Source organism: Rana temporaria, chromosome 5, assembly GCF_905171775.1.
Source record: "Rana temporaria chromosome 5, aRanTem1.1, whole genome shotgun sequence".
Classification (NCBI taxonomy): Eukaryota; Metazoa; Chordata; class Amphibia; order Anura; family Ranidae; genus Rana; species Rana temporaria.
This window is the reverse complement of record NC_053493.1, coordinates 102,054,712-102,081,763: the sequence shown is the minus strand read 5'-3', so window position 1 is coordinate 102,081,763 and position 27,052 is coordinate 102,054,712. Positions and strand designations below refer to the sequence as shown.

Below are 27,052 nucleotides of genomic sequence, written 5' to 3'. Positions count from 1 at the left end.
AACACTCCCCCTTCATTAGGGGGATGCTGCAGGAACTCAAGATGAAAGCATTCCCTTTGAGGGTGACTATTATTTTCAAAGCATGGAATAAAAACCGTCACGTCCCTTAGTAAAACCAGGACACAGTGAATGCATCAAGCACTGTTAGGCACACATTTAACCCCTGGATCGCCCAACATGTTAACCCCTTCCCAGCCAGTGTATATTTTTAGAACTGATCACTGTATTAGTGTCACTGGTTCCAGCAAATTGTCAAAAGTGTCAGTTAGTGTCAGGTTTCCCGCTATACTATCAGGCCCCGTACACACGACCAGTTTCCTCGGCAGAATTCAGCTTCTGACCGAGTTTCTGGCTGAATTCTGCCGAGGAAACTGGTCGTGTGTACACTTTCGGCCGAGGAAGCCGACGAGGAGCTCGGCGAGGAAATAGAGAACATGTTCTCTATTTCCTCGTTGTTCTATGGGAGCTCTCGTCCCGCCGAGCACCTCGGCGGCTTCAGGGCTGAACTGGCCGAGGAACTCGATGTGTTTGGCACGTCGAGTTCCTCGGCCGTGTGTACGAGACCTCACAGTCCCGCTATAAGTCACTGATCGTCGCCATTACTAGTATAAACATTTTTTCCAGTATATATACCATAGTTTGTAGACGCTAGCCAATCAATATACACTTATTGGGATTTATTTTTACCAAACATATGTAGCAGAATTGACTTAAATTAATGAAGGAATTAGATTTTTATATATATATATATATATATATATATATATATATATATATATATATATATATATGTGTGTGTGTGTGTGTGTGTGTGTTTTATAGCAGAAGTAAGAAATATAGATATTTTTTTACATTTTCGGTCTTTTTTTCGTTTATAGCAAAAAAAAAAAACACAGTGGTGATGAAATACCACTAAAATAAAACTCTATTTGTGTGAAAAAAAATTATATCAAAATTAGACAGATCACATGCCCAAGGACCACACTGATTCCACCGATGGGGAAGTGGATTAGTAGCCCATCATGATCCCAGACACGTATATGCGTTCCGAGGTTACCTAAATACTCTGTGGCCAGTTGTAAAGTGATTAAATGTGTTCAATGTTTTTTAAAGTATAACATATCTTGTTTCTCCCTTAGAAATTCAACATGTGATGGGAGCAATGAAGAATACATCCTGGAAGTGGAACAGTGTTTGTCTCCTGACCAACTGGTAGACCAAAAGCTAATACCTGACCTAGTGAAGAGGGCAAGTAACATTATCTTTTAATTCACTTATAATTGCATACATCGAATTTCATTCAGGTCAGGATTCCAGCAGCTTGTTTATTCTTCATAAATATAGCAATGTGTAACAGTGAGAACCTTGTTATAAAGTCATGCAGTTATGAATCATTCAGCATGACAAGATGTAAACTGTGACCATAAAAAGGAATAAAAACTCTGTGAGAATATAGTTAAGAGCTGTATCATTCAAGAATGATTTATTATCATTAAAGCTTTGTTTTTGTTTTTTTAAATAACAAACATGTTACACTTACCTGCTCTGTGCAGTGGTTGTGCACAGAGCAGCTTTGATCCTCTTCTTTTTGGGTCCCCCGCCAGCACTCCTGGCCCCTCCCCCTTGAGAAAGCCGCATGCCCTGGGGGCACCATTGCGTGCTCGTTCCTCAGTCGCTGCTCTATGCCTCCATAAGACACGTAGAGCTGCAGCTCCGCGGCGCCCCCGATTCTCTCCCTATTGGCTCACTGGCTGTGATTGACAGCAGTGGGAGCCAATGGGCTTCCGCTGCTGTTTCAGCAAATGAGGAGGGAGAGTCCCCATACAACCGAGGCTATCATGAACTTTGCAGGATCGGAGGTAAGGATTGGGGGCTGCTGAACACAGAAGGTTTTTTACCTTCATGCATAAAATGCATGAAAGTTAAAAAACCTTGAACCTGTAGAACCACTTAATCCCTTCTGGACCACCCACGTAGATATACCATGGCAGGGCATCCCTCCTACGCGAAATCACGTACCTGTCGCTGGCGACTCGCTCACGCTGTGATTGAACACAGCAGGAGCCAATCAGTAGGTCCGGCGGACCAGATGTTTGTCCGGCACCCCACGATTGTTCTCAGGAGAGGCAAAACATCAGTCTGCCTATGTAAACAAAGCAGACCGCATTATGTGAGGGGGAAGATAGAGATCTTGTGTTTCCAATATGCAGGAACACGGATCTCTGTCTTCCCCCAGTCAAATCAACCCCACGCAGCTAGAAGTACAGTCAGGCCCCGTACACACGACCGAGTTTCTCGGCAGAATTCAGCCAGAAACTCGGTTGGAGCTGGATTCTGGCGAGAAACTCGGTCGTGTGTACACTTTTCAGCGAGGAAGCCGACGAGGAACTCGTCGGGCCGAAAAGAGAACATGTTCTCTATTTTCTCGTTAGTCAATGGGAAAAGTCGGCCCGCCGAGTTCCTCTGCGGCTTCCACACTGAACTCGACGAGGAACTCGATGTGTTTGGCACGTCGAGTTCCTCGGTCGTGTGTACGGGGCCTCAGTGTTATCTGGTGCTCCAAATGGAGTAATCCTTAGAGGTATGGTCTGTGCCTGTAATAGCTGGATGATGATGTATCCATAAGTTGGGTGATTGGAAAAGAAAGGCGTATCAAGGGTTAAAAAGGAAGGCAGCCATCCTCCAGAGTGTGTTCAGAACTCTGCAATACATGTAAGGGAAAAAACAGGGAGGGGGAGATGCCGACCTGAGTGTAGTATTAAAATGATGACTTTAATAGGATAAGATTAAAACACAGTTAGAAAGCACTTCATAGGAGCCCATTTAACCCTGATGTTAACCCCTTCCCTGCCAGTGTCATTAGTACAGTGACAGTGCATTTTAGCACTTATCATTGTATTGGTATCACTGGTCCCCAAAAAGTGTCACTTAGTGTCAGATTGTCAGATGTCGCAGTCCCGCTGATCGCTGCCATTACTAGTGAAAACAATAAAAAAACTTTTGCACAAACCAATCAATATATGGTTATTGGAAATTGTTATACCAAAAACATGTAGCAGAATACATATTGGCCTAAATTGATGAATAAATTAGACAAAAAACAAATGTATTGGGAATATTTTATAGCATAAAGTAAAAAATATTTCTTTATTTTTTCAAAATTGTCGGCCTTTTTTTTTGTTTATAGCACAAAAAATAAAAACCGCAGAGGTGATCAAACACCGCCAAAAGAAATCTCTATCTGTGGGAAGAAAAGAACATACATTTTATTTGGGTACATTGTCGCACGACCGCGCAATTATCAGTTAATGTAATGCCGTGCTGTATCGCAAAAAAATGCAGCCTCCCAAGTAGTCTTCTGTGAACTATAGAACAATCCTCGCAATAATTGAATTGAGTAGAGGAGTTCTATATTACACACTTCCTGTCCTAGACTGCCAACAATTTTCCTTAATAGACAAAGTACAGTGAGAAAACACTGTCACCCTAGGGCAGGGGTGTCCAAAGAGGGCCAGATTTGATGAAATGAACATGCGTGAGGGCCGACCATTTTGCCTGACATTCTGTGAACCATTAAAATTCGGTCTAAGTGTGTTCGTCCAAGTTCTAATACACTGCCCAACAGGAATTCTCTTGTCCTGAATGCAGCACCCCCCTGTCCTGAATGCAGCACCCCCTCCTTGCCATTAATACAGCACCCCCTCCTTGCCATTAATACAGCACCCCCTCCTTGCCATTAATACAGCACCCCCTTGCCATGAATACAGCACCCCCCTTGCCATGAATACAGCACCCCCCTTGCCATGAATACAGCACCCCCTTGCCCTGAATGCAGACTCGCCAATTAAAACTACTGCCGTCTAAGAACTCGCTTGCTGCAATATATTCTATTTTTATTCTTGGATTTAGATACACATCACTGTATATATTATTCACACGTGTTTTCCATGCCAGTTTGTGTTTAAAAGTTATCTGTAGTCTTTTTAAAAATCCAAATATAAAAGTGATTATGATCAAACTAATATCAATAATATTTTCAGTAGGTTTAAAGTATAAACTATAGACACAACTTTTTTTTTCTTTGGATAGAGTAACTGAGGGTTATAACCCCCTGTAATTTTTTTGCCATGTGAGTCCCACTGGGGAGATTTCCCTTTACTTCCTGTCCTGTAGCTAAAACAGGAAGTGAAAGGAAATCCCTTAAAATTAAGGGAATCCCTTGTGGCCCCCTAGGTCACCAGAATTAGTGTACTTATTGGAAGATTTCCCCTCTATTACTGTTCTGGGTAATGACAAATATACAGTAATTTAGGGCCTGAACCACAAAAACCCGGCGTAACTTAATTTTTCCCGTTTAAGTTACACCGCCGCAAAATCTCTACCGGATCCACAAAGCACTTACCTAGAAATTTTGAGCGGTGTAACTTAAATCCGTCCGGCGCAAGGCGTTCCTAATCTAATGGGGCGAGTCCCATTTAAATTAGGCGCGCTCCCGCGCCGGACGTACTGCGCATGCTCCCGACGTTATTTTCCCGACGTGCTTTGCGCGGTTTTACGTTGCGCCGGGTTTTGAGAATCGTGACGGGCGTAAGAAAAAAAAAAAGAGTTGCGGCGGGAAATTTAAAAAAAAACAAAAAAAAATGACAGCGACGCGGGATACAAGGGTCTACTTTTACATGGTGTACTAAGTTTACACCTTGTAAAAGCAGCCCTAATTTTGCGACGGCAAACTAATACTTACGGAGAAAAAACGAAACGTAAAAGCTTTGTGGATCTCCGTAAGTGCTAATTTGCATACCCGACGCTGGATTTCGACGAGAAATGCCCCCAGCGGCGGCTGCGGTACTGCATCCTAAGATCCGACAGTGTAAGTCCCTTACACATGTCGGATCTTCTGCCTATCTATGAGAAACTGATTCTGTGGATCAGTTCCAAAGATAGAAACAGGGATACGACGGCGTATCAGTAGATACGCCGGCGTATCCCTTTTGTGGATCAGGCCCTTAGTGTGTATTCACTTAGACTATTACAATTTAATTTTGAGGTAGCATGGAAGTGAACACGCTTTCCCCTAAGAAGGCTATGTAACCCAGTAACGGTGCAGCCCCAGGAGATTATAGGAACATCTGCTATAGTGCAGCATGTATAAGTATGAGCTGCTCAACTTGGAGATCACAAAAGAGATCAGTGTTTCAAGTTAGAGCAAGCATCTACCCCACAGCAGCGAAGCCCCCCTTACCCAGAGGGGGTGGGGGGGCAGGAGAGAAGTACAATAACAGGGGGATGAGAGGGAGGGAAGGGAGGGGAGGGTAAGGGGGAAAGCCCAAGGTCACCCTCCACAATCATCCAACAACAAACGTACCCAGGGGAACCGATAGAAATAAGTTTACTGATGTATGTGTGTATATGCGAACATGCCCAAACGCATATAAGTTTGACCAGGAATACTTTTGTTGAAACATACAAGTATACTAAAAGGTTCCAACGGGAAGAACAGTTATACTGGTCAGGGCTGCTGTTAGAAATCATGGGGCCTCCTACATCCCCTTCCTGATGTGGCCCCCTAACCCTACCTACACATCCTCCCCCGCAGTGCAGCAGAACAGGGGCACTGACTTTAACTGCTAGCACTGAAAAAAAGTCTCTCCTCTGCTCCCACCTCCTAGGCCCCTCTTTTTTAACGTAATGGGGCCCAGGGAAATGTAATTTAAACCCTGGCAAGCATGTAGGAGTGGGGGTATGGCCAAGTAAAATCAATGGGCCAGATTCTCATACAATTACGTTGCTCCTGGGCAGCATAACGTATGTGATTTACGTTACACCGCCGCAGGTTTACAGCGTTAGTGCCTGATTCTTAGAACACTTACCTGTAAACTTGCGGCGGTGTATCGTAAAAGCGCTCGGCGCAAGCCCGCCCAATTCAAATGGGGCGGGCACCATTTCAATTAGGCGCGCTCCCGCGCCGAGCGTACTGCGCATGCTCCGTCGGGTAAATTACCCAACGTGCATTGCGCTAAATGACATCGCCCCAACGTCATTTGCTTAGACGTTAACGTAAATGGCGTCCAGCGCCATTCACGGACGTCTTACGCAAACGACGTAATTTTTTAAAATTTCGACGCGGGAACGACGGCCATACTTAACATTGGTTGCCCCTCATAATAGCAGGGGCAACTTTACGCGTCGCTTAAGCTACGGAAACGTCGTAAATTCTCAGCGTCGACCGCGCGTATGTTCGGGAATCTCGCGTAATTACCTCATTTGCATAGACGAAGGGGAAACAACGATGCGACACCTAGCGGCGGGAAAAAAAATTGCATTTAAGATCTGACAGCGTAAGAGCCTTACGCCTGTCAGATCTAATGGGTATCTATGTGTAACTGATTCTAAGAATCAGTCGCATAGATACCCGGGGCCAGATTAGGACTTACGGCAGTGCAAATGGTGTTGCGCCGTCGTAACGCCATTGAGAATCTGGGCCAATGTATTCATTTAGATAGATATGAACAATAAAGCTGCCACGGGCCCCACTGTTTAGCCTATGAGGCCTGGGCCCAGTACAACAGGACTAGTTGTACTGCCTTGCCAACAGGCCTGATACTGGGTACTAAATAGCTAGTATACAAACCCTAGGGTAAGCAACCTGCATACTTCCAGGGAAATTAGAATTTTTTCACTTTGTTGCCAGAAGATTTCATGTAGCAATGCCAAATTAGAAAGTAGCATACAGAACAACGAAAGAGCAGCAATACACTGCAATAGTAAACAGCTTCCCCAGTGTAGAGATAGAAACGGAGTGACATATTATGTGGGTAGGGTACACTTCTTGCTACCCCATTCAGCCGACCGGATTGCATATAACTTCATCTACTTATTATTTGCTTATGTATTTTTCATATTCTTTATTTGACTTCATGAGCATCTTTTTAGGTAGGGCGTAATCTGACTGACAAGTGGAACGTGTACGGGCACCTAAAAAGGTCAAAAAATATTTAAATAAAAATTAGTACATTCATTTTTTTAATTGCCATATACCTGCCACCAAATTGAACTTGTCTTTGTCACATCCATGTAAAGGTTCAAAAGAGAAGAAAGTACATTATACACTGATCATTTTATGTGTTTCTTATCTTTACTTTATCTCCTATTTCATCCAAACTCCAAGAAAAGTCATTTATACTTTTTCTTTGTAATTATATTTTGCAATCTGCTTTACAGACTTTGGTTTTAAGTGTTTTGATGTCTGGAACTGGTAGGTTCAGGGCTTAAATCGTTCCTTGCACAGCCCCAGAAAATAGGAACAATTACACTTATGAAATTGTAATTTAATGTACCAAATAGATTGACTTGTATTTGTGCTTTTTCCTGTGTGTGGCAATTCAGTAAATCCCTCTTCAGCTGTGATTTTTACATAATTGTGTATCTCAATACCTAAAATATATTTCCAATAATTTTTTGCTTGGATTATTTTGGCATCCATTTAGGTCCATTGTAAGATGAAAGACTCAATCAGTCTGAATAGTACAAAAAGAAGCACAAAACATGTCAACTGTTTGACCTTCACAACTAGCTTCTTTTTACAAAATAGAATTAGGATAGCAAAGCTTTATTTGTCACAAACATTAACATTTTGACTAAAATGGGAGTTACAAAAGCAATGATAAGCCCTCTCCTGCTGCTTAATTGCATGTTTTTAATTTCATATCATTCATACAGTAGAAATGCTGTACGAGTTGGGATGCATTAAGATGAAAAAAGTTTAGCTTTAAATAGAAAATCTACTTAGCAATAAAGAAAAGGGATCTTCAGCGGAGGAGTGGGATTTGTTTTATGCGGTTTAATGATTCCATAAGCCACTGTGAATGTGCACTCTTCCATTATAAAGTGTAAAAAAATGTTAATGATAGTCTTAATTTACAGTGGAGATGTTTGTGTCATCATATTAGCTTGCATGGAATATTTTTTTAAACCTACTTTATGTGCCTGCACACCGGTAGAGAAGTACAGACTGATCTCATGCTAAACTGAACAGATTGCTGGTTAGGCGTAAGGACAAATATAACTGGAATACAAAACACATGCTGCTTTTCAATGTGCTGTTCTGATGCATAATCAACTGGTGCCAAGTCTATCCTCTAGACCAGGGGTGTCAAACTCAATCTCATCGTGGGCCACATCAGCATTACGATTGCCCTTAAACGGGCCAGTTGTATTCGTAAGATTAGATGTCCAGCGGATCCCCCTCCCCTTACATTAAATGACAAGAGCCCCCCACCATCAGAAGTTGATTCCCCCACTCTCCCTTACATCACAGTGCACCCCCCTTTCCTTATGCTGCTGCTGGGAAGAAGCTTGATGCATTGCTTAAAAGCAGAAAGTAGGGGCCCGGAGCAGGACCAGAGGAGGTCTGGAGCTCTCCTGTAGCTGCAGGAGAGGTGCGAGGGCCACGTGAAATGGCCTGGAGGGCCGGTTTCTGCCCGCGGGCCTTGTGTTTGACACCTATGCTCTAGACAAAAGATTTGCAATTAGTGGACCTCCAGTTGTTGCAGAACTACAAGTCCCATGAGGAAAAGCAAGACTCTTACAGCCACAAGGACGACACCCAGAAGCAGAGGCATGATGGGACTTGTAGTTTTGCAACAGCTGGAGGTCCACTATTTGCATACCCCTGCTCTAGACGTATTCTGGACTATCTGGACCATCCTTTCCCCACTCTTTGTTATGCAGAGAAAGTATTTTGAATCTCAGAGACCCCCTGCTAATAAAACGACTTTAACATAAACAGAAAGTTGTGGATATAAGACAAAAAAATGCCGTATTTTCTGGCGTATAAGATGACCTTTTACACCGGAATTTCACAGCCAAAAAACAGGGGTCGTCTTATACACCGGGTTAAGCAGCTGCTCGCTCGATCTCAGCCCGCCGGGCGCTCTGTAACTCTGTATTCTGTGCCGCTCAGCCAATCCCGATGCACTCTGTTGATGACAGAGCATGCTAAGCCTGCTTGGATTGGAGTAATAACCTCTGCCAATCTGAGCAGGCTTACCATGCTCTGTCATCAACACAGTGCATCGGGATTGGCTGGGCAGCGCATATACAGACTACATACAGCACCCGGCGGCAGCAGCGGCATTTTCGTTTTTTGAAAAGGCATTATATACAGCCTTACAAAGCACCCGGCGGCGGCATTTTAATTTTTAAAAGGCATTACATACAGCCTTACGAAGCACCCGGCGGCGGAGGGTCGTCTAATACGGTGAGTAGACCACAAAATCACAGTTTTTAGCAGTATATTAGGGGGTCGTCTTATATGCCGAGTCGTCTTATACGCCGGCAAATACGGTTAATAAAAATGTGGCATACATAGCTTATTGGACAGCCAGAGCTGTATGATAATTTTATGTTTAGTACTTATAATTAATGACACAAATAATAATAATGCCCAAAAAGAAACAGACAGTGAAAGTGTGGTGCTCCCTCAAATTGGTGGGCATTGCAAAAGTGAGCCTTTACATTAATAGCCACTGGAAAAGTGATCCCCCTATACCGGTGGCCAGTGGGAAGGATGCTCCTTACATTGGCGGTCAGTTGGAGGAATGGTGTCAGCGGTAGTTTATTTGAGAGGTAGAAATTGCTCATTGTTTACAAAACCCCTATCAACCTCTGGAGGAATAACACAAGAAGAAAGGAGAGGGCACACCAACCGTGTGCATTATCACAAGCACTATTTTTTTAAGTAAATAGACCTATATACTCACAAAAGCAAAATGTTGGTGAGCATGGAATAAAACTCAAGCCGCTATTTAGACCCAAGGATGAAATATCCTGTACAATGCCTGGACGACCCCCTTGGAGGATGCACTGGCTAATACATTTTGGGGGCTATACCCCCTTCCTCAGAGCTGCACAAAACCTGTTTGCCCTCTCTTTTCTTGTTTTGTTATTAGAAATAGGGACCTTTTCTAATCTAAAGAGGGCTGCAAAATCTGAAGTGTTGTTGGAAACCCAACAAAATCCCTTTTGAAGATTTACCTTTTTTTCTTGGCCACTGGTTTGAATGGTTCAAGACAGGTTACTCTGTTGCACATCACTTTAGCGCTGATGTGTTATTTTGTCTTCAACCCTATTTGAGAAAGGTCACTTTTATAGGATCATGTGCATTGTCAACTGAACATAAACTTCAAAAGTTAAAACCAAAAACGAAAGTTTTACAGTACCTATGTTAAAGGAATAGTAAAATAAGTGTTTCTAGTCCTGGGGAGCTCACATGGGTTCAGAATTAAAGGTCGGGAGCCTTTGTGCCTATCTTGCCTCAGGGGCCATGTATGACAAGCTACACTACTGCTCCGTTACAAGCGGTACACAACCTACCACTGCTGTCTGTATGTGAATACATAAAATATTTTTTTTAAGGAAAAAACAAAACAGGTAGTATAAATAGATCTATGAATACACAGCAACAATATGTATGAAAACACAGCAGTCTATATTTTCAAGACAGCTGTCCTTTAAATATCACATTGCAAACATATTGTAGTTAAGATCTGACAGATGTAAGAATTTGAGTTGTCGGTATCTGCTTTAAAGAATCAGTACACTTATAAAATTAAAATACACAGCTTCACAAGTGCTGGGTGATGAGAGGAACTGCTAAATAGAATATTGTCAGCCCAGCAAAATTGAAGACAGGAACTGTCTAGTTTTTTTAGTTCTCTGCTCCTGGCAGAGTGTGTGGACAGTCATGGAGCTAAAACCCCAATCATCATTAACATTGAGATACAGTATATGGGTTGAATTACTAAAAGCAAATAGGCTGTTCAATTTGCAAGGGAGTTTCCCCAGAGTTTAGTTAATGTGGGGAGGTTTCACTTTTGAAAGAATACCTGATCATGTGCTAGTCAACATGTGGAAAACACAAGGCTTGCGCTCAAAATTCAGCCCACCAGGCTTTTTCATGTGGTCCTGGTACCTCTCCTGCAGCTGTGGCACCCCCTCATCTCCACTCCCACCTTGTCTCAGCAGTTGGGAGCAGAAAGGAGGACAGAAGTCCTCTGTCAGATCCTACACTTTTTAGTGCAGCCCCGTCTCTGCTTACTACAGCAGAGAGTTGGATAGGACTCGTCCTACAGATCCTGTGCCTCTCTGTGCAGCTGCAGTACCCCCTTGTCTCCGCCTCCCCTGGTCTCAGCATTCAGCAGACTCCAGCAGCTGACTCCAGTCCTCCCCTAAATCTCCTCCAGACCCTGTACTTTCTACTTACTAGATCCATCCCAGCTTCTTCCTGGCAGCAGCAAAAGGTAAGGGAGTGCACTGTGATGAAAGGGAGGGTGGGGGACTCTTGACTTCTGATGTTGTTAGGGCTCTTGACATCTGATGTAAGGGAGGGTAGGATGCTCTGGACATCTAATCTTACAGATACAGTACAACCGGCCCTTTGCAAGCAACCATAATGATGATGCGGCCTGTCCCGAAATTGAGTTTGACACATTTAAAAAACATAATTTTTCTTGCATCTGATTGGATCATAGAAGTCAGCAGAACTTCACTATGCTCTGGGGTAAACTGTCTTGCAAAGTGCTACTTTCCTTGCAAAGTAAATAGTCTATTTGCCTTAGGTAAATCAACCCCATGGTATCTTCCAAATACAAATGAGGAGTAAACACATAGGGCCAGATCCACAAAGCAGTTATGCTGGCGTATCTATTGATACACCGCGTAACTGCTAGGTTGCTCCGGCGTATCTTTGTTTTGTATCCAAAAAACAAGATACGCCTGAAGCTGGGCTAGATCCGACTGGCGTACGTCTTAGTACGCCGTCGTATCTTAGGCTGCATATTTACACTGGCCGCTAGGTGGCGCTTCCGTATATTTACGCGATGAATATGCTAATTAGGTAGATACACCGATTCAGAAACGTACGTCCGTCCGGCGCATTTTTTTACGTTGTTTACGTTAGGCGTTTTCCGGCGTAAAGTTACCCCTGGTATATGAGGGGTATCCTATGTTAAGTATGGACGTCGTTCCCGCATCGAGTTTTGAAAAGTTTACGTCGTTTGCGTAAGTCGTTCGCGAATAGGGCTGTACATAAGTTACATAAGATTTGCGGCGTAATTTCGAGCATGCGCACTGGGATTCTTTCACGAACGGCGCATGCGCCGTTCGTAAAAAACTTAAAATACGCGGGGTCACCATTCATTTATATAAAACACGCCCACATCATCCCCATTTGAATTAGGCGGGCTTATAGACGTTATGCCGCCGTAACTTAGGGCGTAAGTTCTTTCTGCATACGGAACTTGCGCCCTATTTTCCGGCGGCGTAACGTATCTGAGATACGTTACGCCCGCCAAAAGATACACAGATGTATCTGAATCCGGGCCACACTATATATGCAAATAGTTCAACGCTAACTCAAGTATTTGACATTTTGTATTTCTGTCACTGCCTATGTGCCTATGTCCCATGGCCATTTTTGACGCACGTGTTGTATGGTGAAGTTACTTGCAGCTCCTGGGTATATTGGCCAGCATCAGGGTTTTATTTACCATGATAATTCAGATTTGTAAGGGCTTATTGATTTCCTGGGTTTGGCGGGCATTTGAAATGCAGATGTGTAGATGGCAGTTCAGAGGCTGCATGTGACCTACTTTGCGTTGGGTTTCTTTGGATTCAGCACATCCTATTGAGGCGCATTTGGATTGTGGGTAAAATATGTCAAATGCAGCCTTTTTTTTGTCAAACACTGTGTTTTGCATTCAAATGCGTGCATTTAAGTAACGCTGCATTTGAATAGAAAAGACTGCATTTAACATGAACTCCAGCCTACAGGAGTCCGCAATCTCAAGAAGGGCAGTGAAGATGTTACCATAACAAACAGTATTCCGTTTTTATATTTTAACCTACAGCAAGAAAATGACAACTGGAATATGGCTGCTTTCTAAGGGCACCACTTGCCTTCACCTCCAGATATACAGGCTACCCAATATATCACTAAGGTAACTGAAGTGGAACTAATCTTGACTGGCTTGAAAAATTGGGACACATTCAGGCACTAGTTCTGCCTTGGCACGTACACTTCAAAAACGAATAGTAATGCAGAAGGAGTACATTCTAAATGTTATTGCCTTTGAAGTTGTTGCACCCAATTTCATTCCAATATTATTGAGAGATGGATACTTTGAGCTCATGTTGCTTATCCTTCCATTCCCTCAGGCTCAGAGTAAATTAAGTTCCTTAGCTTTATGGTGTGGTTTCCATTACATAAATACTTGAATGTGCAATAAATAAATATATATTTAAATATGAAATATTGATTCCTATAGAACTTCTGTTGTTTCATTAGACAGGTTTTTTATTTTTGCAGTAATATAATTAAAAATTATTATTGACATTAGAATAAAATATCTTATTGGGAGTACATGTATTAATGCCTGAAAAGGTATCCTTGTGTTTAGGCAGCTCTCAAATCATTATGCATTAGTCATCGGACATAATGATAGTGCTCAGTACAGTGTCCAGAGAATACAAACATAATGCACAGTTGTTTTTTGTGGTGTTAGTAAAAATCTCCAGCTTCCTACACAACTGTCTCTAACTTCTATAGGCCATTTCTTGAGCCTTAACGTGTCAGTGCTACAAAATGGTCTACAAAGCCCCTTAAAAACAAGTCGTATTTAATTTTTAATTTTACCGGTTGGATTTAAACTTGATCAGTGCATATAAAACAGTACAGAGAGTTCACAGTACTCATTTTTTGATACATGAGACCCATACATGAGACCCATAATTTGTAAGATTTTTCAGGAGATATTATCTGATGTGGGACCTTGATCTCAGGGACATAATGGCTTGCGTGTCTTTGTACTCTGTCTACAAATAGTGTTTTTGGAAATCTGATGTTTGCAAAACCGCAATGTTTTTTAAAAAAAATCTTTACATTGTACAAGGGCTTTTGTATTTCTTTCACTCATCTGACAAACTTTAAAGTGCAACTCCAGTATAAGCATCTGTATTTTTAGGGCCAGATTCTCGTAGATCCGGCGTATCTCTGCGGCGGCGTAACGTATGTTATTTACGTTACGCCACCGCAAGTTTTACAGGCAAGTGCTTTATTCACAAAGCACTTGCCTGTAAAGTTGCGGCGGCGTAGCGTAAATCACCTGGCGCAAGCCCGCCTAATTCAAATTAACCGGGTAGGGGGCGTGGAGCATTTAAATTAAGCGCGTTCCCGCGCCGAACGTACTGCGCATGCGCCGTACGGAAAATATCCCAGGGTGCATTGCTCCAAATGACGTCGCAAGGACGTCATTGGTTTCGACGTGAACATAAATGGCGTCCAGCCCCATTCATGGATGACTTACGCAAACAACGTCAATTTTAAAATTTCAACGCGGGAACGACGGCCATACTTAACATTGGTTGCCCCTCATATAGCAGGGGCAACTTTACGCTGCGCAAACCTAACATAAACGTCGTAACTTCACTGCGTCGACCGCGCATACGTTCGGGAATTTGCGTATCTAGCTAATTTGCATACTCGACGGGAAAAACGATGGAGGCAACACCTAGCGGCAAAAAAAAATGCATTTAAGATCCAACAGCGTAAGAGCCTTACGCCTGTCGGATCTAATGGATATCTATGCGTAACTGATTCTAAGAATCAGTCGCATAGATACGACGGCCCAGATTAGGACTTACGACGGCGTACATGGCGTTGCGCCGTCGTAAGCCCTTTGAGAATCTGGGCCTTAGTTTTTAGTAGGGTAAAGTGGCAGCATCTGTTTAAAGTATTACACTATGTATCTTTCCGGTGTCTCAGCAGCCAACTAAATACCCAGTGTTGGATCTCAGAGGGATCAGGGATGTCACCCTTTTTGTCATTTTGCAGTGGTGGCACAGAAGAAGGAAGGGTTGGGGGAGTGCTGGAGAGATGAGTATAACGTGGGCAGTGGATGGGCGTTACACCTGATTGGCAAGGTGACAAAATATGAAAGGGAGGGAGCAGAAAATCCTTTCTATCCAGTCTATGGCTGCAAAACAATGACTACTACAAAATCTAGTCAAAACAATATTGTCTGTACATGACAATGACATTCTAAGCTATGGGATTTATTGAAAATGGGACATTGAGTATACCACATGATTAAGAAAAAAGCGAACTATAATCAATGGGCAAAGAATAAAACCATTGTTGCAGATATAAGTTGGCCATAGATGGTTCGAAAAATCAAATAAAAAAAAAAAACAGATTCCTCCATTCAAACAAACCTTGCCAGGATATTGTGTTCTGAGGGACTCGTCGCTGTCAGAAGACACTGATGAGTGGCTGCAGCCATTGATTGACAACTTTTTTCCAGCTTGTCCATTGGACAGAAGTTGATCTGAGGCCCTGTACACACGTCCGAGAAACTCGACAAGCAAAACACATTGTTTTGCTCGTCGAGTTCCTTGTGAAGCCGCCGAGGATCTCGGCGAGCCAAGTTTCCTCATTGACTAACAAGGAAATAGAGAACATGTTCTCTATTTGGCCTGACGAGATCCTCGTCGGTTTCCTCGGCCAAAAGTGTACACACGGCCGGGTTTCTCGGCAGAATACGGCTCCGATCGAGTTTCTGGCTGAATTCTGCCGAGAAACTCGGTCGTGTGTACGGGGCCTAACAATCAACTTCTGTCAAATGGGGAAGGCTAATCATGGATTGAATTTTGGCTGGTCCCTGCTAAACTGGATGATTTTTGATCTATCTATGGGCACCTTAAAAATATGCTTCTTCATACTACAGTATATTGACTTTTAAGGTTTGATCTAAAATATATTAATTCTGATCTAACCCAGTTGACTTCCTGACTTCTTGGCCAAGGTTCTGTAGACACAGTGGTCGGTAATGACACAACTAGAATGAAGATGGCCCTAGACAGGCAGGATAGTGGGAAGCAAGCATACCCAAGTAAGCTTTTGCCCTCTATAAACGAAATAAACCAGGCCCATTGGGGTGCCTAAATCCAAGTCACTCATGTTACCAGCTGTAAAAGTCCCAATTATACCCTACAGATAATGTAATAAGATGTGATGGCATTTATGAGAATTGCATTTAGTACTTTTGTTTTTAAAAGAAGTAACAATGTACCCTTTCTCATTTATGTTCTCAGTAGTAGTGTGAACAAAATATTTTGTAACTAACTCAATTTAAGTGATCGTAGTTTTCTTTAAAAATGTGGGAATACAGTGTAACAGTTACCAATATAAAATTATAGTCTAAACAAACATGACCAACCAATATTTTTAGGTTTAGTTTATGAAGTAAAATGTTGTTATAGGTTAGACGTTGTTTCCTCAGTAATATTAAGTCTAAGCGGATTGCATTCTTGCAGATCATATATCATTCTGTGAAAAAAGCACTGTCCAAAGAATGAAAAATAAAATCATTGATCTGTATATCAAAGGACTGATACTGAACTATATTTCCATTACTAACATACATTTCACAGTTTATAATCACCTATATACAGTATGTAATTACTGTGTATGGAAAATGCGATATTGTACAAATTTAACTTTTCTTGCTACTATGGAAGAAAATTCCTGTGGCTAACCTCGTGTAGAATGCCTTAGGTTCTCGTAACAAAGACAAGCAACCACAGTATTGGAGAATGGAATATTGGGTAATTTAACCCAGTACATGTTATTCACTGCAGAGTCCACCATGCCTCGGAGTCAGTACATTGTTGCTACAAATTGAATACATTTTTTTTATGAAAGTTCACATATAAATATTCTCACTACATAAATTACTCTTTTTGTGAAAAACGAAAATTATAAAATTGGCAAAAGTAGTGCAGAAGCTACTTTTGCAAATTGGTGCGGCGCCGCAAAACCGGTGTCACGCTGATTGGAACAGTGCCATATCTGCCAATAGGCTTTGCTCTCTCAAATCGCATGACAAATCGCTTCAATGTGTACCTAGGCTAAAAGTCCAGTTATCTTTTAGTCTATATACATTGCTTTTATTCACAAGCACTGGTGTTTTTGAACCCCAGAAATGTTTTGGCTTCTTTTTCTATTGTTCCCTTGACCAGTGGCTGCCCATAATGCAGGGTTGCTGGGGCGCTGCCCCCCTAATCCATGCGTCTTGCCCCCTAATCTCTTCTTTTTTTTTTTTAGAAGCACGTGATTAGAGTCAGAGGCTTTAAAAAAGGGCATTGCTATTATCTTCCCGATTTTCCTCCAAGCCAATCAGGAAGCGGGTCTTGAGATTGGCTGAGAGGAGAAATGATCTTATTGGCTGCCGAGGAAGAGGAGGGAGGAGATGCAGAGAAATCCGCTGTGAAGCACCAGGAGGAAGAGATGCCGCCTGGGGGGAAGCGCTGCACATGACCTAGATGGGGTAAGTGCAGGGCTGGTGACCAACCGGGGGGCTGGCGGGTGTCGGCGGGTGGATTGTTTTCCGCCCCCCCCATAAAATATCCCACCAGCCGCCACTGCCCCTGACCCTTAATAGAGTCGTACCTGGACCTTTCAGCAGTGGTTTGGCACTTCAAGTCATATGTTTGTTACATTACACTACCAACCAAGAAGACTGTGGAGATCCTCTGTGTTGTAGAAGTGTCTGTCTGCCTAGGAACCAGATCACCTACATCAACATCATTACATTAAGCCCTGGTTCTCATTGGTATGATTTGACATGCGATTTAACATTTCAAATTGCATGTGAAATCCGCAGCATTTGCCTGCAATTGCCGGCAATTGCCGGCAATGGCACTGTCCTAATCGGTACGACGGCGCATTTGCGGCGCTGCACTGATTTCAAAAAGTAGTTTCTGTAGTACTAGGTCTAGAATGTCCTTTGTTTAAACAGGGTCCAAAACTATAAAACATGCTCTAGACGTGGTCTAACAATCTACTGTACATATTTCAAATAATACAAATGACAACTGTTTTAAACTTTGTAACTCCCTTATCAACGGCCTTGCCCTTAGGCATTTTCTACAAAGTTTAAAACAGTTGTCATTTGTATTATTTGAAATGGCCTTATCAATGGCCTTGCCCTTAGGCAATTTCTACAATATGTGGACTGGGCCCCATAAGTTCAACAGGGGGGCCCAGAGCAGCAAGAGTGGGCACAATTACTGGAACCGATCCCCCTGTGGCCCTCCCTGTGTTTACAATGCTTCAGTTTGTGAATGGAGGGAACAGGGAGCCTCTGTACAAAGCACTTCCTGTTGATTCACTCAGCAGCTGAGGATGCAGAGATAGGATTGAGGAATCTGTGTCCTCCATCTCTTTTTTGTCTGACAAGGGAGACATTTGGTGTCTGTTTAAACTAGGGTTGTCCCGATACCACTTTTTTGAGACCGAGTACAAGTACCGATACTTTTTTTCAAGTACTCGCCGATACCGAATACCGATACTTTTTTTAATGTCATGTGACAGTGGCAGTATTTTTTTTTTTTTTTTACTTATTTTTTTACTATTTTTTTTCTTTTACAGTTTTTTTTTTATTTTATTTTTTTAGGGGGGGGGTGAAGTGTCAGTGTGTTTTTTTTTTTTTTTTTTTTTACATTTTATTTTTATTTATTTTTAATATTTATTGCAATTTTTTATTTTATTTTTAATCAGCCCTGTAGGGGGTCTTTGGTGAGATTTCAGGGGTCTTAACAGACCTCTGGCATCTCCCCTTTAAGACAGAGAAAAGGACTAGGGAAACAGATTCCCCAGTCCCTTTCTCAGCAGCTTCAGCTGAAATGAATGGAGGAAAGCTCCTCCATTCATAAACTGAAGCATCGTAAACACAGGAGGTTACGATGCTCAGTTATATGAATGAACAGAGTCGGTGACCACCGATTCTGTTCATTCGGAAAAAGTAGGAGCCGGGCTTAGCGGCTCCTACCTCCGCTCTCCCCCCTGACAGATTGAGGGGGAGAGCGGCACGGACGGGGGGGGGGGGAATGCACAGAGAACTGCACGGATGGACAAAGAGAGATCTGGACGGGGGGGGGGGGAGGAAATAACTGCACGGACGGAGAGAGATCTGGACGGGGGGGGGGGAGGAAAGAACTGCACGGATGGACGGAGAAAGATCTGGACGGGGGGGGAGAAGAGAACTGCACGGACGGAGAGAGATCTGGACGGGGGGGGGGGTAGTTAAGAACTGCACGGATGGACGGAAAGAGATCTGGAGGGGGGGGAAGAACTGCACGGACGGAGAGAGATCTGGACGGGGGGGGGTAGTTAAGAACTGCACGGATGGACGGAGAGAGATCTGGAGGGGGGGGGGGGAAGAACTGCACGGACGGAGAGAGATCTGGACGGGGGGGGGGAGAAGAGAACTGCACGGACGGAGAGAGATCTGGATGGGGGGAGGAAAGAACTGCACGGATGGACGGAGAGAGATCTGGACGGGGGGGGGAGGAAAGAACTGCACGGATGGACGGAGAGAGATCTGGATGGGGGGGGGGGGGGAAGAACTGCACGGATGGACGGAGAGAGATCTGGACGGGGGGGGGGGAAATAACTGCAAGGAGAGAGATCTGGATGGGGGGGGGGGGGGGAGAACTGCACGGACGGACGGAGAGAGATCTGGACGGAGGGGGGGGGAAGAACTGCACGGATAGACGGACGGACGGGGGAAGGGGAGGAGAGAGAACGGCACGGACAGGGGAAGACAACACTGACCATGGGGGAGAGAAGATTTGCAACTCCCCTGCCTTCCCGCCCAAGTATCGGGTGAAGCATCGGGAGCATTTCCCGAGTACAAGTACTCGGGGAAATGCTTGGTATCGGTCCCGATACCGATACTAGTATCGGTATCGGGACATCCCTAGTTTAAACCACTGATATCTCACCAAACCCCAAAGAACTGTTCAAAAAATAAAAAAGTAAAAAAAACTATAATTGTAAACACAAATAAGTCTCATTGTCACAGGTATTCTGGCTGCATGAACAAGGGGGTTGTGCATGCAGCTGGAGATACCTGTTATGCTGCGTACACACGATCGGAAATTCCGTCAAGAAAAACGTGGATTTTTTTCTGGCACTATGACGAGCCAAGAAAAATGAAGTTCAATGATTCCGAGAATGCGTCGACTTGATTCTGAGCATGCGTGTTTTTTTGCACGTCTGAATTGCTTATAGACGATCGGATTTTCCGACAAGAACTTTTCCCGTCGGAAAATTTGAGAACCAGCTCTCAAATTTTTGCTGTCGGAGACTCCGACAGAAAAAGTCAGATGGGGCCTACACATGGTCGGAATTTCCGACCGAAGGCTCACATCAAACTTTTCTTTTTGAAATTCCGATCGTGTGTATGCGGCATTAGGCTTTACTGCTCCTGTCAGCTAGGCTGTATGGCGCCCCATGATTTCTGCCTAAAGGAGTGTTGTTTCACAGCTTCCTGCCTGCAAGTACAGCTTAAAATGTTCTTATTTACATTTTTACAGAGGTATTTTATTTACTCTAGATTCTGCCTCTTCTGTTTTGAAATCCCACGCAGTGTGTTGTAAGCCCTGGCGCTGTTTTTCTCTGCTGGACTACAGATTGCTTCCCCCTTCGCTCACTTCCACAACATAAAAGGGAAGTGTTAAAATCATGAAAATCTTCCTGATTTTACAAAATAAGGCATTTTACAAAAAAAGTAAACATATAGCTGACTTCTTGCAAAATGTCTGACTGTATTTTGTAGAATGGGTTAATCCTGCTCTGCTTGATATTTCAGACCAGAGGCATCAGAATTTCTATTCTATTAATGTGTGTCTGGGTTCCACATTTACTAAATCAAATTATAGTGATTTCAATTCTAAATATATCTGGAGTGCAGCCGCTTCCTGGGGGCGAAAAAAAGGTCACTGGTGAAGCTGGGCTGGAAGAGAGGTACTTTTGAAAGGACAGAGTTATTTAGGAGTTTATAAAGTACTGCTAAAATGTCTCAGCATAGATTTCCTGCTAATAACAAAGCAAAAAAAAAAAAACAATAAAGCTGATTAACAAAGTAAGCAAAGCAAATGAGAAGAAATTGATGGAGTGACTGTTGCAATCAGCCAGATTCCACAATAATTAGTAAATTAATAAATGAGCTACAGGAAATAAGTTTGTATGCTGTGTGTTTGAAAACTACAGGCCCACAGTAATTTTAACACAGGATTTTTAATTTCCCGATTTTTCCCCTAAAGGAAATCTATGGTCACAACATTCACTTTCATTTTATAACAGCATTGTAGTAACAATATCAACAATAGTTATTTTTGACAATCCAATAAAAGATTACTTGAAAAATCTTCTTTCACTTAAAGACTATATATCCCATGGTACCTTGCTGACAGCAAGCAGTGATTCCTGTTCAGACTTTCTGAAACGCCTCCTCTCTGCACCTCTGTGGTTCAAAAGGCAGGCTCTGTGAAATGTGTGACACAGCAGTGCCTACTCACAGGGCATAGTGAATGTGTGTCACACAATTTAGGGAAGTAAATGTGTGAGGATCTTCACAGTTTACAAGCTTCAAGGTCCTTCGGATTATTTAAAGAAATGCAAGTGAAAATCTATATACGATTTTACATTTTGACCATGATACACTTTAACCTCTTGCTGACCGTGCTATAAATTAATAATGGCTACAGCGTGGCTGGATAATTCTGGGAGGACGTCGTACGATGACATCCCGTGATCGCACCCGCCGACCGCGAGTGATTCGATGTCCTCTGGACACTGCTGATCATAGTTTGAGGTATGTAGCCAATCAGTCGCTTTTTACCAGGTGATCAGCTATGTTCAATCATAGCTGATCACGGATGTAAAGAGAAGCTGGTTTTCGACACTCCTTTCCTCTCGCTGACAGCTGATAACCAGTTTGTGTAAAAGGGACATGTACACTGATAATCAGGGCACTGAATATAAGTGTCCTGAATATCAGTGCAGTCTCAACAGCGCACACCAATGCTGCTAATTTGTGCCCACCAATGCTGCTAATCAGTGCTCACCAGTGCTGACAATCAATACCTACCAGCACTGCCAATCAGTGCCCATCAGTGCCTCCTCATCAGTGTCATCTATCATAGTTGTTAATGAGTGCCCTTCAGTGCAGCCTGTCACTGCCTATCAGTGCAGGCTACCAGTGCCGCCTCATCAGTGCCCATCAGTGTAGCCTGTCAGTACCCATCAGTGCAGCCTCAGTGAAGGAGGAACATTTTATAAGAAACTTAAAGAGTTTTGTTTGTTTTCAATATTTTCGGTCTTTATTAGTTTGTTTAACAAAAAATAAAAAACCCAGTGGTCATTAAATACCACCAAAAGAAAGCTCTATTTGTGTGAAAAAAAGATAAAATGTTGTTTTAGTACAGTGCTGCATGACCGTGCAATTGCCAATCAAAGTGCAAGGGCGCTAAAAGCTGAAAATTAGCCTGGGCAGGAAGGGGGTGAAAGTGCCCAGTAGGCATGTGGTTAAGATTCTTTGCACACAGGGCACCTCCCAGTGCACCCAGGAGGTGCACCATCAACCCCACTGTAGGTCTGGTGTATAAATCTGTCAACTCCCCTCAACCCCCCCCCCCCCGGCCATGTTTGTCAACCACCATGGTGGGTGCCAGCGGGTTTGGGCATAGGGAGACCAACGACCATCTGTTCGTTGATCTCTCCTACCTGTAAGTGAGGTATATTACATTACTTCTGGTAAAAATGGCAATTAAAAATTTAGAACATGCTCTAAATTTTTGCGTAGTTTCTAACGTTGTAGTTTTAACGTCGTAAAAAATGGTCGTGTGTGGGCTTTAACGACGTGAAAATAACGCGCATGCTCAGAAGCAAGTTATCAGACGAGAGCACTTTTCTGGTAAAACTAGCGTTCATAATGGAGATGGCACATTCATCACGCTGTAACAGACTGAAAAGCATGAAGACTAAAAAGCAGAACAGACTGAAAAGCATGAAGACTGAAAAGCGCGAATCAGCAAAAGGGCCAAGGGTGGCGCCATCCAAACGGTACTTCCCCTTTATAGTGCTGTCATGTTGTACGTCACCGCCCTTTGCGAGAGCATTTTTTTTTCATGATCGTGTGTAGGCAAGGCAGGCTTAACAATAATCGGGTTAAAAAAAAACATTGGGCCATATTCTGATACATTTCAGGCGGCGGAACGTATGTACTTTACGTTACGCCGCCGCAAGTTTAAGTGGCAAGTGCCGGATTCCCAAACCACTTACCTGTGAACTTGCGGCGGCATCGCGTAAAGTCCACCCGTGTAAGCCATCCTAATTCAAATGATCCAGGCAGGGGGCGTGGATCATTTAAATTAGGCGCGCTCCCGCGCCGATCGTAATGCGCATGCTCCGTCGGGTAAATTACCCGACTTGCATTGCGCTAAATGACGTCTCACGGACGTCATTTGTTTTGACTGTAACGTAAATGGCGTCCAGCGCCATTCACGGACGACTTACGTAAACGACGTTCAATTTTGAAATTTCGACGCGGGATCGACGGCCATACTTAACATTGAGTACGCCACCTAGGGGGCATCTTTATCTTTACGCCGCGTATCGCTTACGGAAACGACGTTAAAACACTACGGCGGGCAAGCGTACGTTCGAGAATCGGCGTGAGTAGTCATTTGCATATTCTACGCTGACCGCCACCTAGCGGTCAGCGTAAATATTGCAGCCTAAGATACAACGGCGCAGGCTGGTGTATCTTAGGCATGTTTAAGTGTATCTCAGTTTGAGAATACACTTAAACATAGGAAAGGGACTTACGTAGGCGTATCTGTTGATACGCCTACGTAACTTGTTTAAGAATATGGCCCATTGTTTTTTCTAGACCATTAAAAATGGTCGTTTGTACACGGCATAAGAGTTTTTAGAACATTATCTATGGAAAAATTTAGGATACTGAAGTTTGCCGCCATTTCATGGGCTCGCACAATTTTCATGCTTGACATGTTGGGTGTCTATTTACTAAGCACAACCTCAGCTTTTAAATTTTACTGAAAAAAATGTCATATATTGACATTTTGTGCCCCAAAGTTAAACTTGGTGGCCCGGATTCAGATAGCCTTTACGTCGGCGTATGTATTGATACGCCACATAAGTTCTATGAAGCACCGGCGTATCTTCTTTCTGTATTCAGAAAGCAAGATACGCCAGAATTTTACTAAAATACGGCCAGCGTAAGTCTCTTACACCGTCGTATTTTAGGCTGCATATTTACGCTGGCCGCTAGGTGGCGCTTCCGTAGATTTCCGCGTTGAATATGCAAATTAGGTAGATACGCCGATTCAGAAACGTACGTCTGCCCGGCGAATTTTTTTACGTAGTTTACGCAAGGCTTTTTCCAGTGAAAAGTTACCCCTCATAAAGCAGGGGTGAGTCATGTTAGGTATGGACTTCGGAAACGTACGAACAGCGTTGGCTTTTACGTCGTTTGCGTAAGTCGTCCGTGAATGGGGCTGGACATAAGTTACGTTCACGTCGTCTAGGCATTGAGCGGGCGTAATTTAATTTGAATATTCAACGTGATACTGAGCATTCGCCGTTCGAAAAAAGCGTCATTTACGTGGGGTCATGATAGTTTAACATAAAAGACGCCCACTACCAGCCAAATTTGAATTAGGCGGGCTTACGCCGACACATTTACACCACGCCGCCGTAACTTAGGGCGCAAGTTCTTTCTGAATACGGAACTTGCGCCCTAAGTTACGGCGGCGTAGTGTATCTGAGATACGCTACGCCCGCCGAAAGATACGAAAATGTATCTGAATCCGAGCCGGTGTATTTTTTTACTGAACTGTTGCAATTGATAAACTGTTAACAGTGCATGACATAAAAATTTAGAACTACCACTGTTTAATTCCCTAGGGTCTCTGGTTTTCGAAAATATGAAAATATGTTTCAGGTTTTTAAGTAACCTTCAGGCCCAAAATTATTTTTTTATATTTTATATTTTAAACCTTAGAGACCCACTTTAAAAAATTGAGCTTTACTGAGTAACAGACTTCTAGGCATCAGGTTCCTTGTGTAGGGGTAACAAGAACTCATTATACTAGCACCAAACATCTTTCTGATGCCTCGTACACAGGATCGGGTTTCCCAGCAGACTTTTTACCGCCGGGAAAACCGAGAACTGGCTCCGCAGATTTTTCCCCCTACACACGGCCGGTTATCCTGGCAGGAAAACTGCCATGAGAGCTTTGGCCGGGAAACCCGGCCGTGTGTATGCTCCACTGCAGTGTTTCCCATAGGAAAACTGCTGGGAAAAAGAAAGCCGGGAGTTGAGGCAGGAAAAACGAGAACATGTTCTAATTTTTCCCGGCAGTTTTCCTGTCGGGAAAACTGTCATGGAGCATACACAGTTTTCATGGCCAAAAGCTGTCACGCCAGTTTTCCCGACGGGAAAACTGGTCGTGTGTGCGAGGCATGGTTGTTGACTGTGTTTCTCTCCAACTCTGTAGTCAGTTATGGCCCAAAATGAAGATGCATGGGGTGGGGAAGCAGGCTCCAAGCTATCAACCATGGGATTTATAAATAAAGGGATGCTATGCAACAAAACATAATTAAGCAGAAAGGTTTTCTTAAAACAAATTACAGAAAACCTGCAAAAAAGTGTTCTCAAAAATAGATTATTATAGTTATTGTCTTGTACTTGACTGTTCTTGCATTTAGTCTTAAATCAATTTTGCATTTTCCTTTTTGTAAATAACCATTTACAGTGGGAGTATTACATTGATTGTTTCAACTAGTTATTCATTGTTGCATTTTAAGAATAATTATCTTTAATTTTCTTTTCTTTTTTTTAAGTGTATACATCTGTGTTGGGTACTTGGAGATGTTTTCTGGAAAAAAGGATATCTGTACTGTGTTAGCTGCGTTAGCTATAACAAGCAGAGACTTTCAATCTCCCAGTTCATTATAGACTTAACTGACCTCATGTTGATGGAAAATGCCAGCTTCACTAGAATTATTCCTTATAACTGAATTTACTATATAACTTGGTTCCAGTGGGCACTGAAATATTATTTCTGTTAAATGCCTGCTCTGCTACTTTTATTCTGGTTATTATCAGTTGCTTCATCAACCGGCTGCTTTATTCTATCAGCAAAAGACAATTGATTTTGTGTTTTTTAATAACACTTTAAAGTTATTATATTGAATGGAACAGCACAGCTGAGGTCTTGCCTTAGAAGTTATCTTACCGTTGTTACCTCTGTGCAAATCCCGATACTTAATCTGTGTTAAAGGGCATTTTGTGTTCTTTGAAGACAAGGAAGGAGTCCTACTGTATTACTTACTTTATATTCTGAATTTCTTCTGAAGCAGGGGCTTCAAAAAAAAAAAAAAGATGCTTGTTATGGATGATGGAATTGAGATTAACTGGGCAGTAAGCAGCATGGTGCAGGCCTGTAAAGGGTAGGAATAAACTCATGCATTTATAAATAAATGGAAAGAAATGAAAGGTGTTTGTAGAAGGGTCGATTGGTACTTTTTTTTACTGATTTCTTATCTATACTTCCAAAATTACAGCCCAATGTGTGACAAAAAAATGGTAGTACTTTGTAAAAGCATTTCTGTATATGAGAAAACTTTAATCCATTTTTTCCCTTTAAAATCTATTGCCAAAGTTATGGCACTTCTCCAGCAACGTTCTGTAGGCTTGATCAACATTGATAACCCTACATGTTTAAAGTGTTTCTAAAGGTTGTAATGTAAAAAAATAAATAACAAACATGTTATTAATAACACATCTACCATAATAACCAATACAGTAAATAAAATAACAAAACAGGAAATGCCACCTAAGTGCAATACTGTATATCAGACACAATTTAATTGTTTAAAAGTAATGCACTTACAAACACAAATAAAAACGGGCTCATCAATATCTAATGATGCACAGTGCGGTCCGGTCTCGGGTGCATCTGGAACCACGGGTCGGCGGAAGAGTGGAGATGTATGTCCTGTGGCCACCAGGAATTCAGCCAGGTCCAACGTGGAACGCAGATGTTGACGTCCCCGTAAGCAGAACCAATGAGAGCTCCGGAGGAGGGACAGGACTTGAAAAAACACCAGGCTACGCGCTAGGAG

At 42.8% G+C, this 27,052-nt stretch overlaps 1 protein-coding gene across 1 annotated transcript in view; it reads left to right on the top strand.

Moving 5' to 3' along the window:
• RFTN1 (raftlin, lipid raft linker 1) overlaps nt 1-27,052 on the top strand; it is a 475,198-nt gene that overhangs the window by 259,446 nt on the left and 188,700 nt on the right. Inside the window, exon 4 of the mRNA XM_040352954.1 lies at nt 1,140-1,248. Coding sequence (XP_040208888.1) covers nt 1,140-1,248 — 109 coding nt within the window. The remainder of the gene's footprint in view (nt 1-1,139; nt 1,249-27,052) is intronic.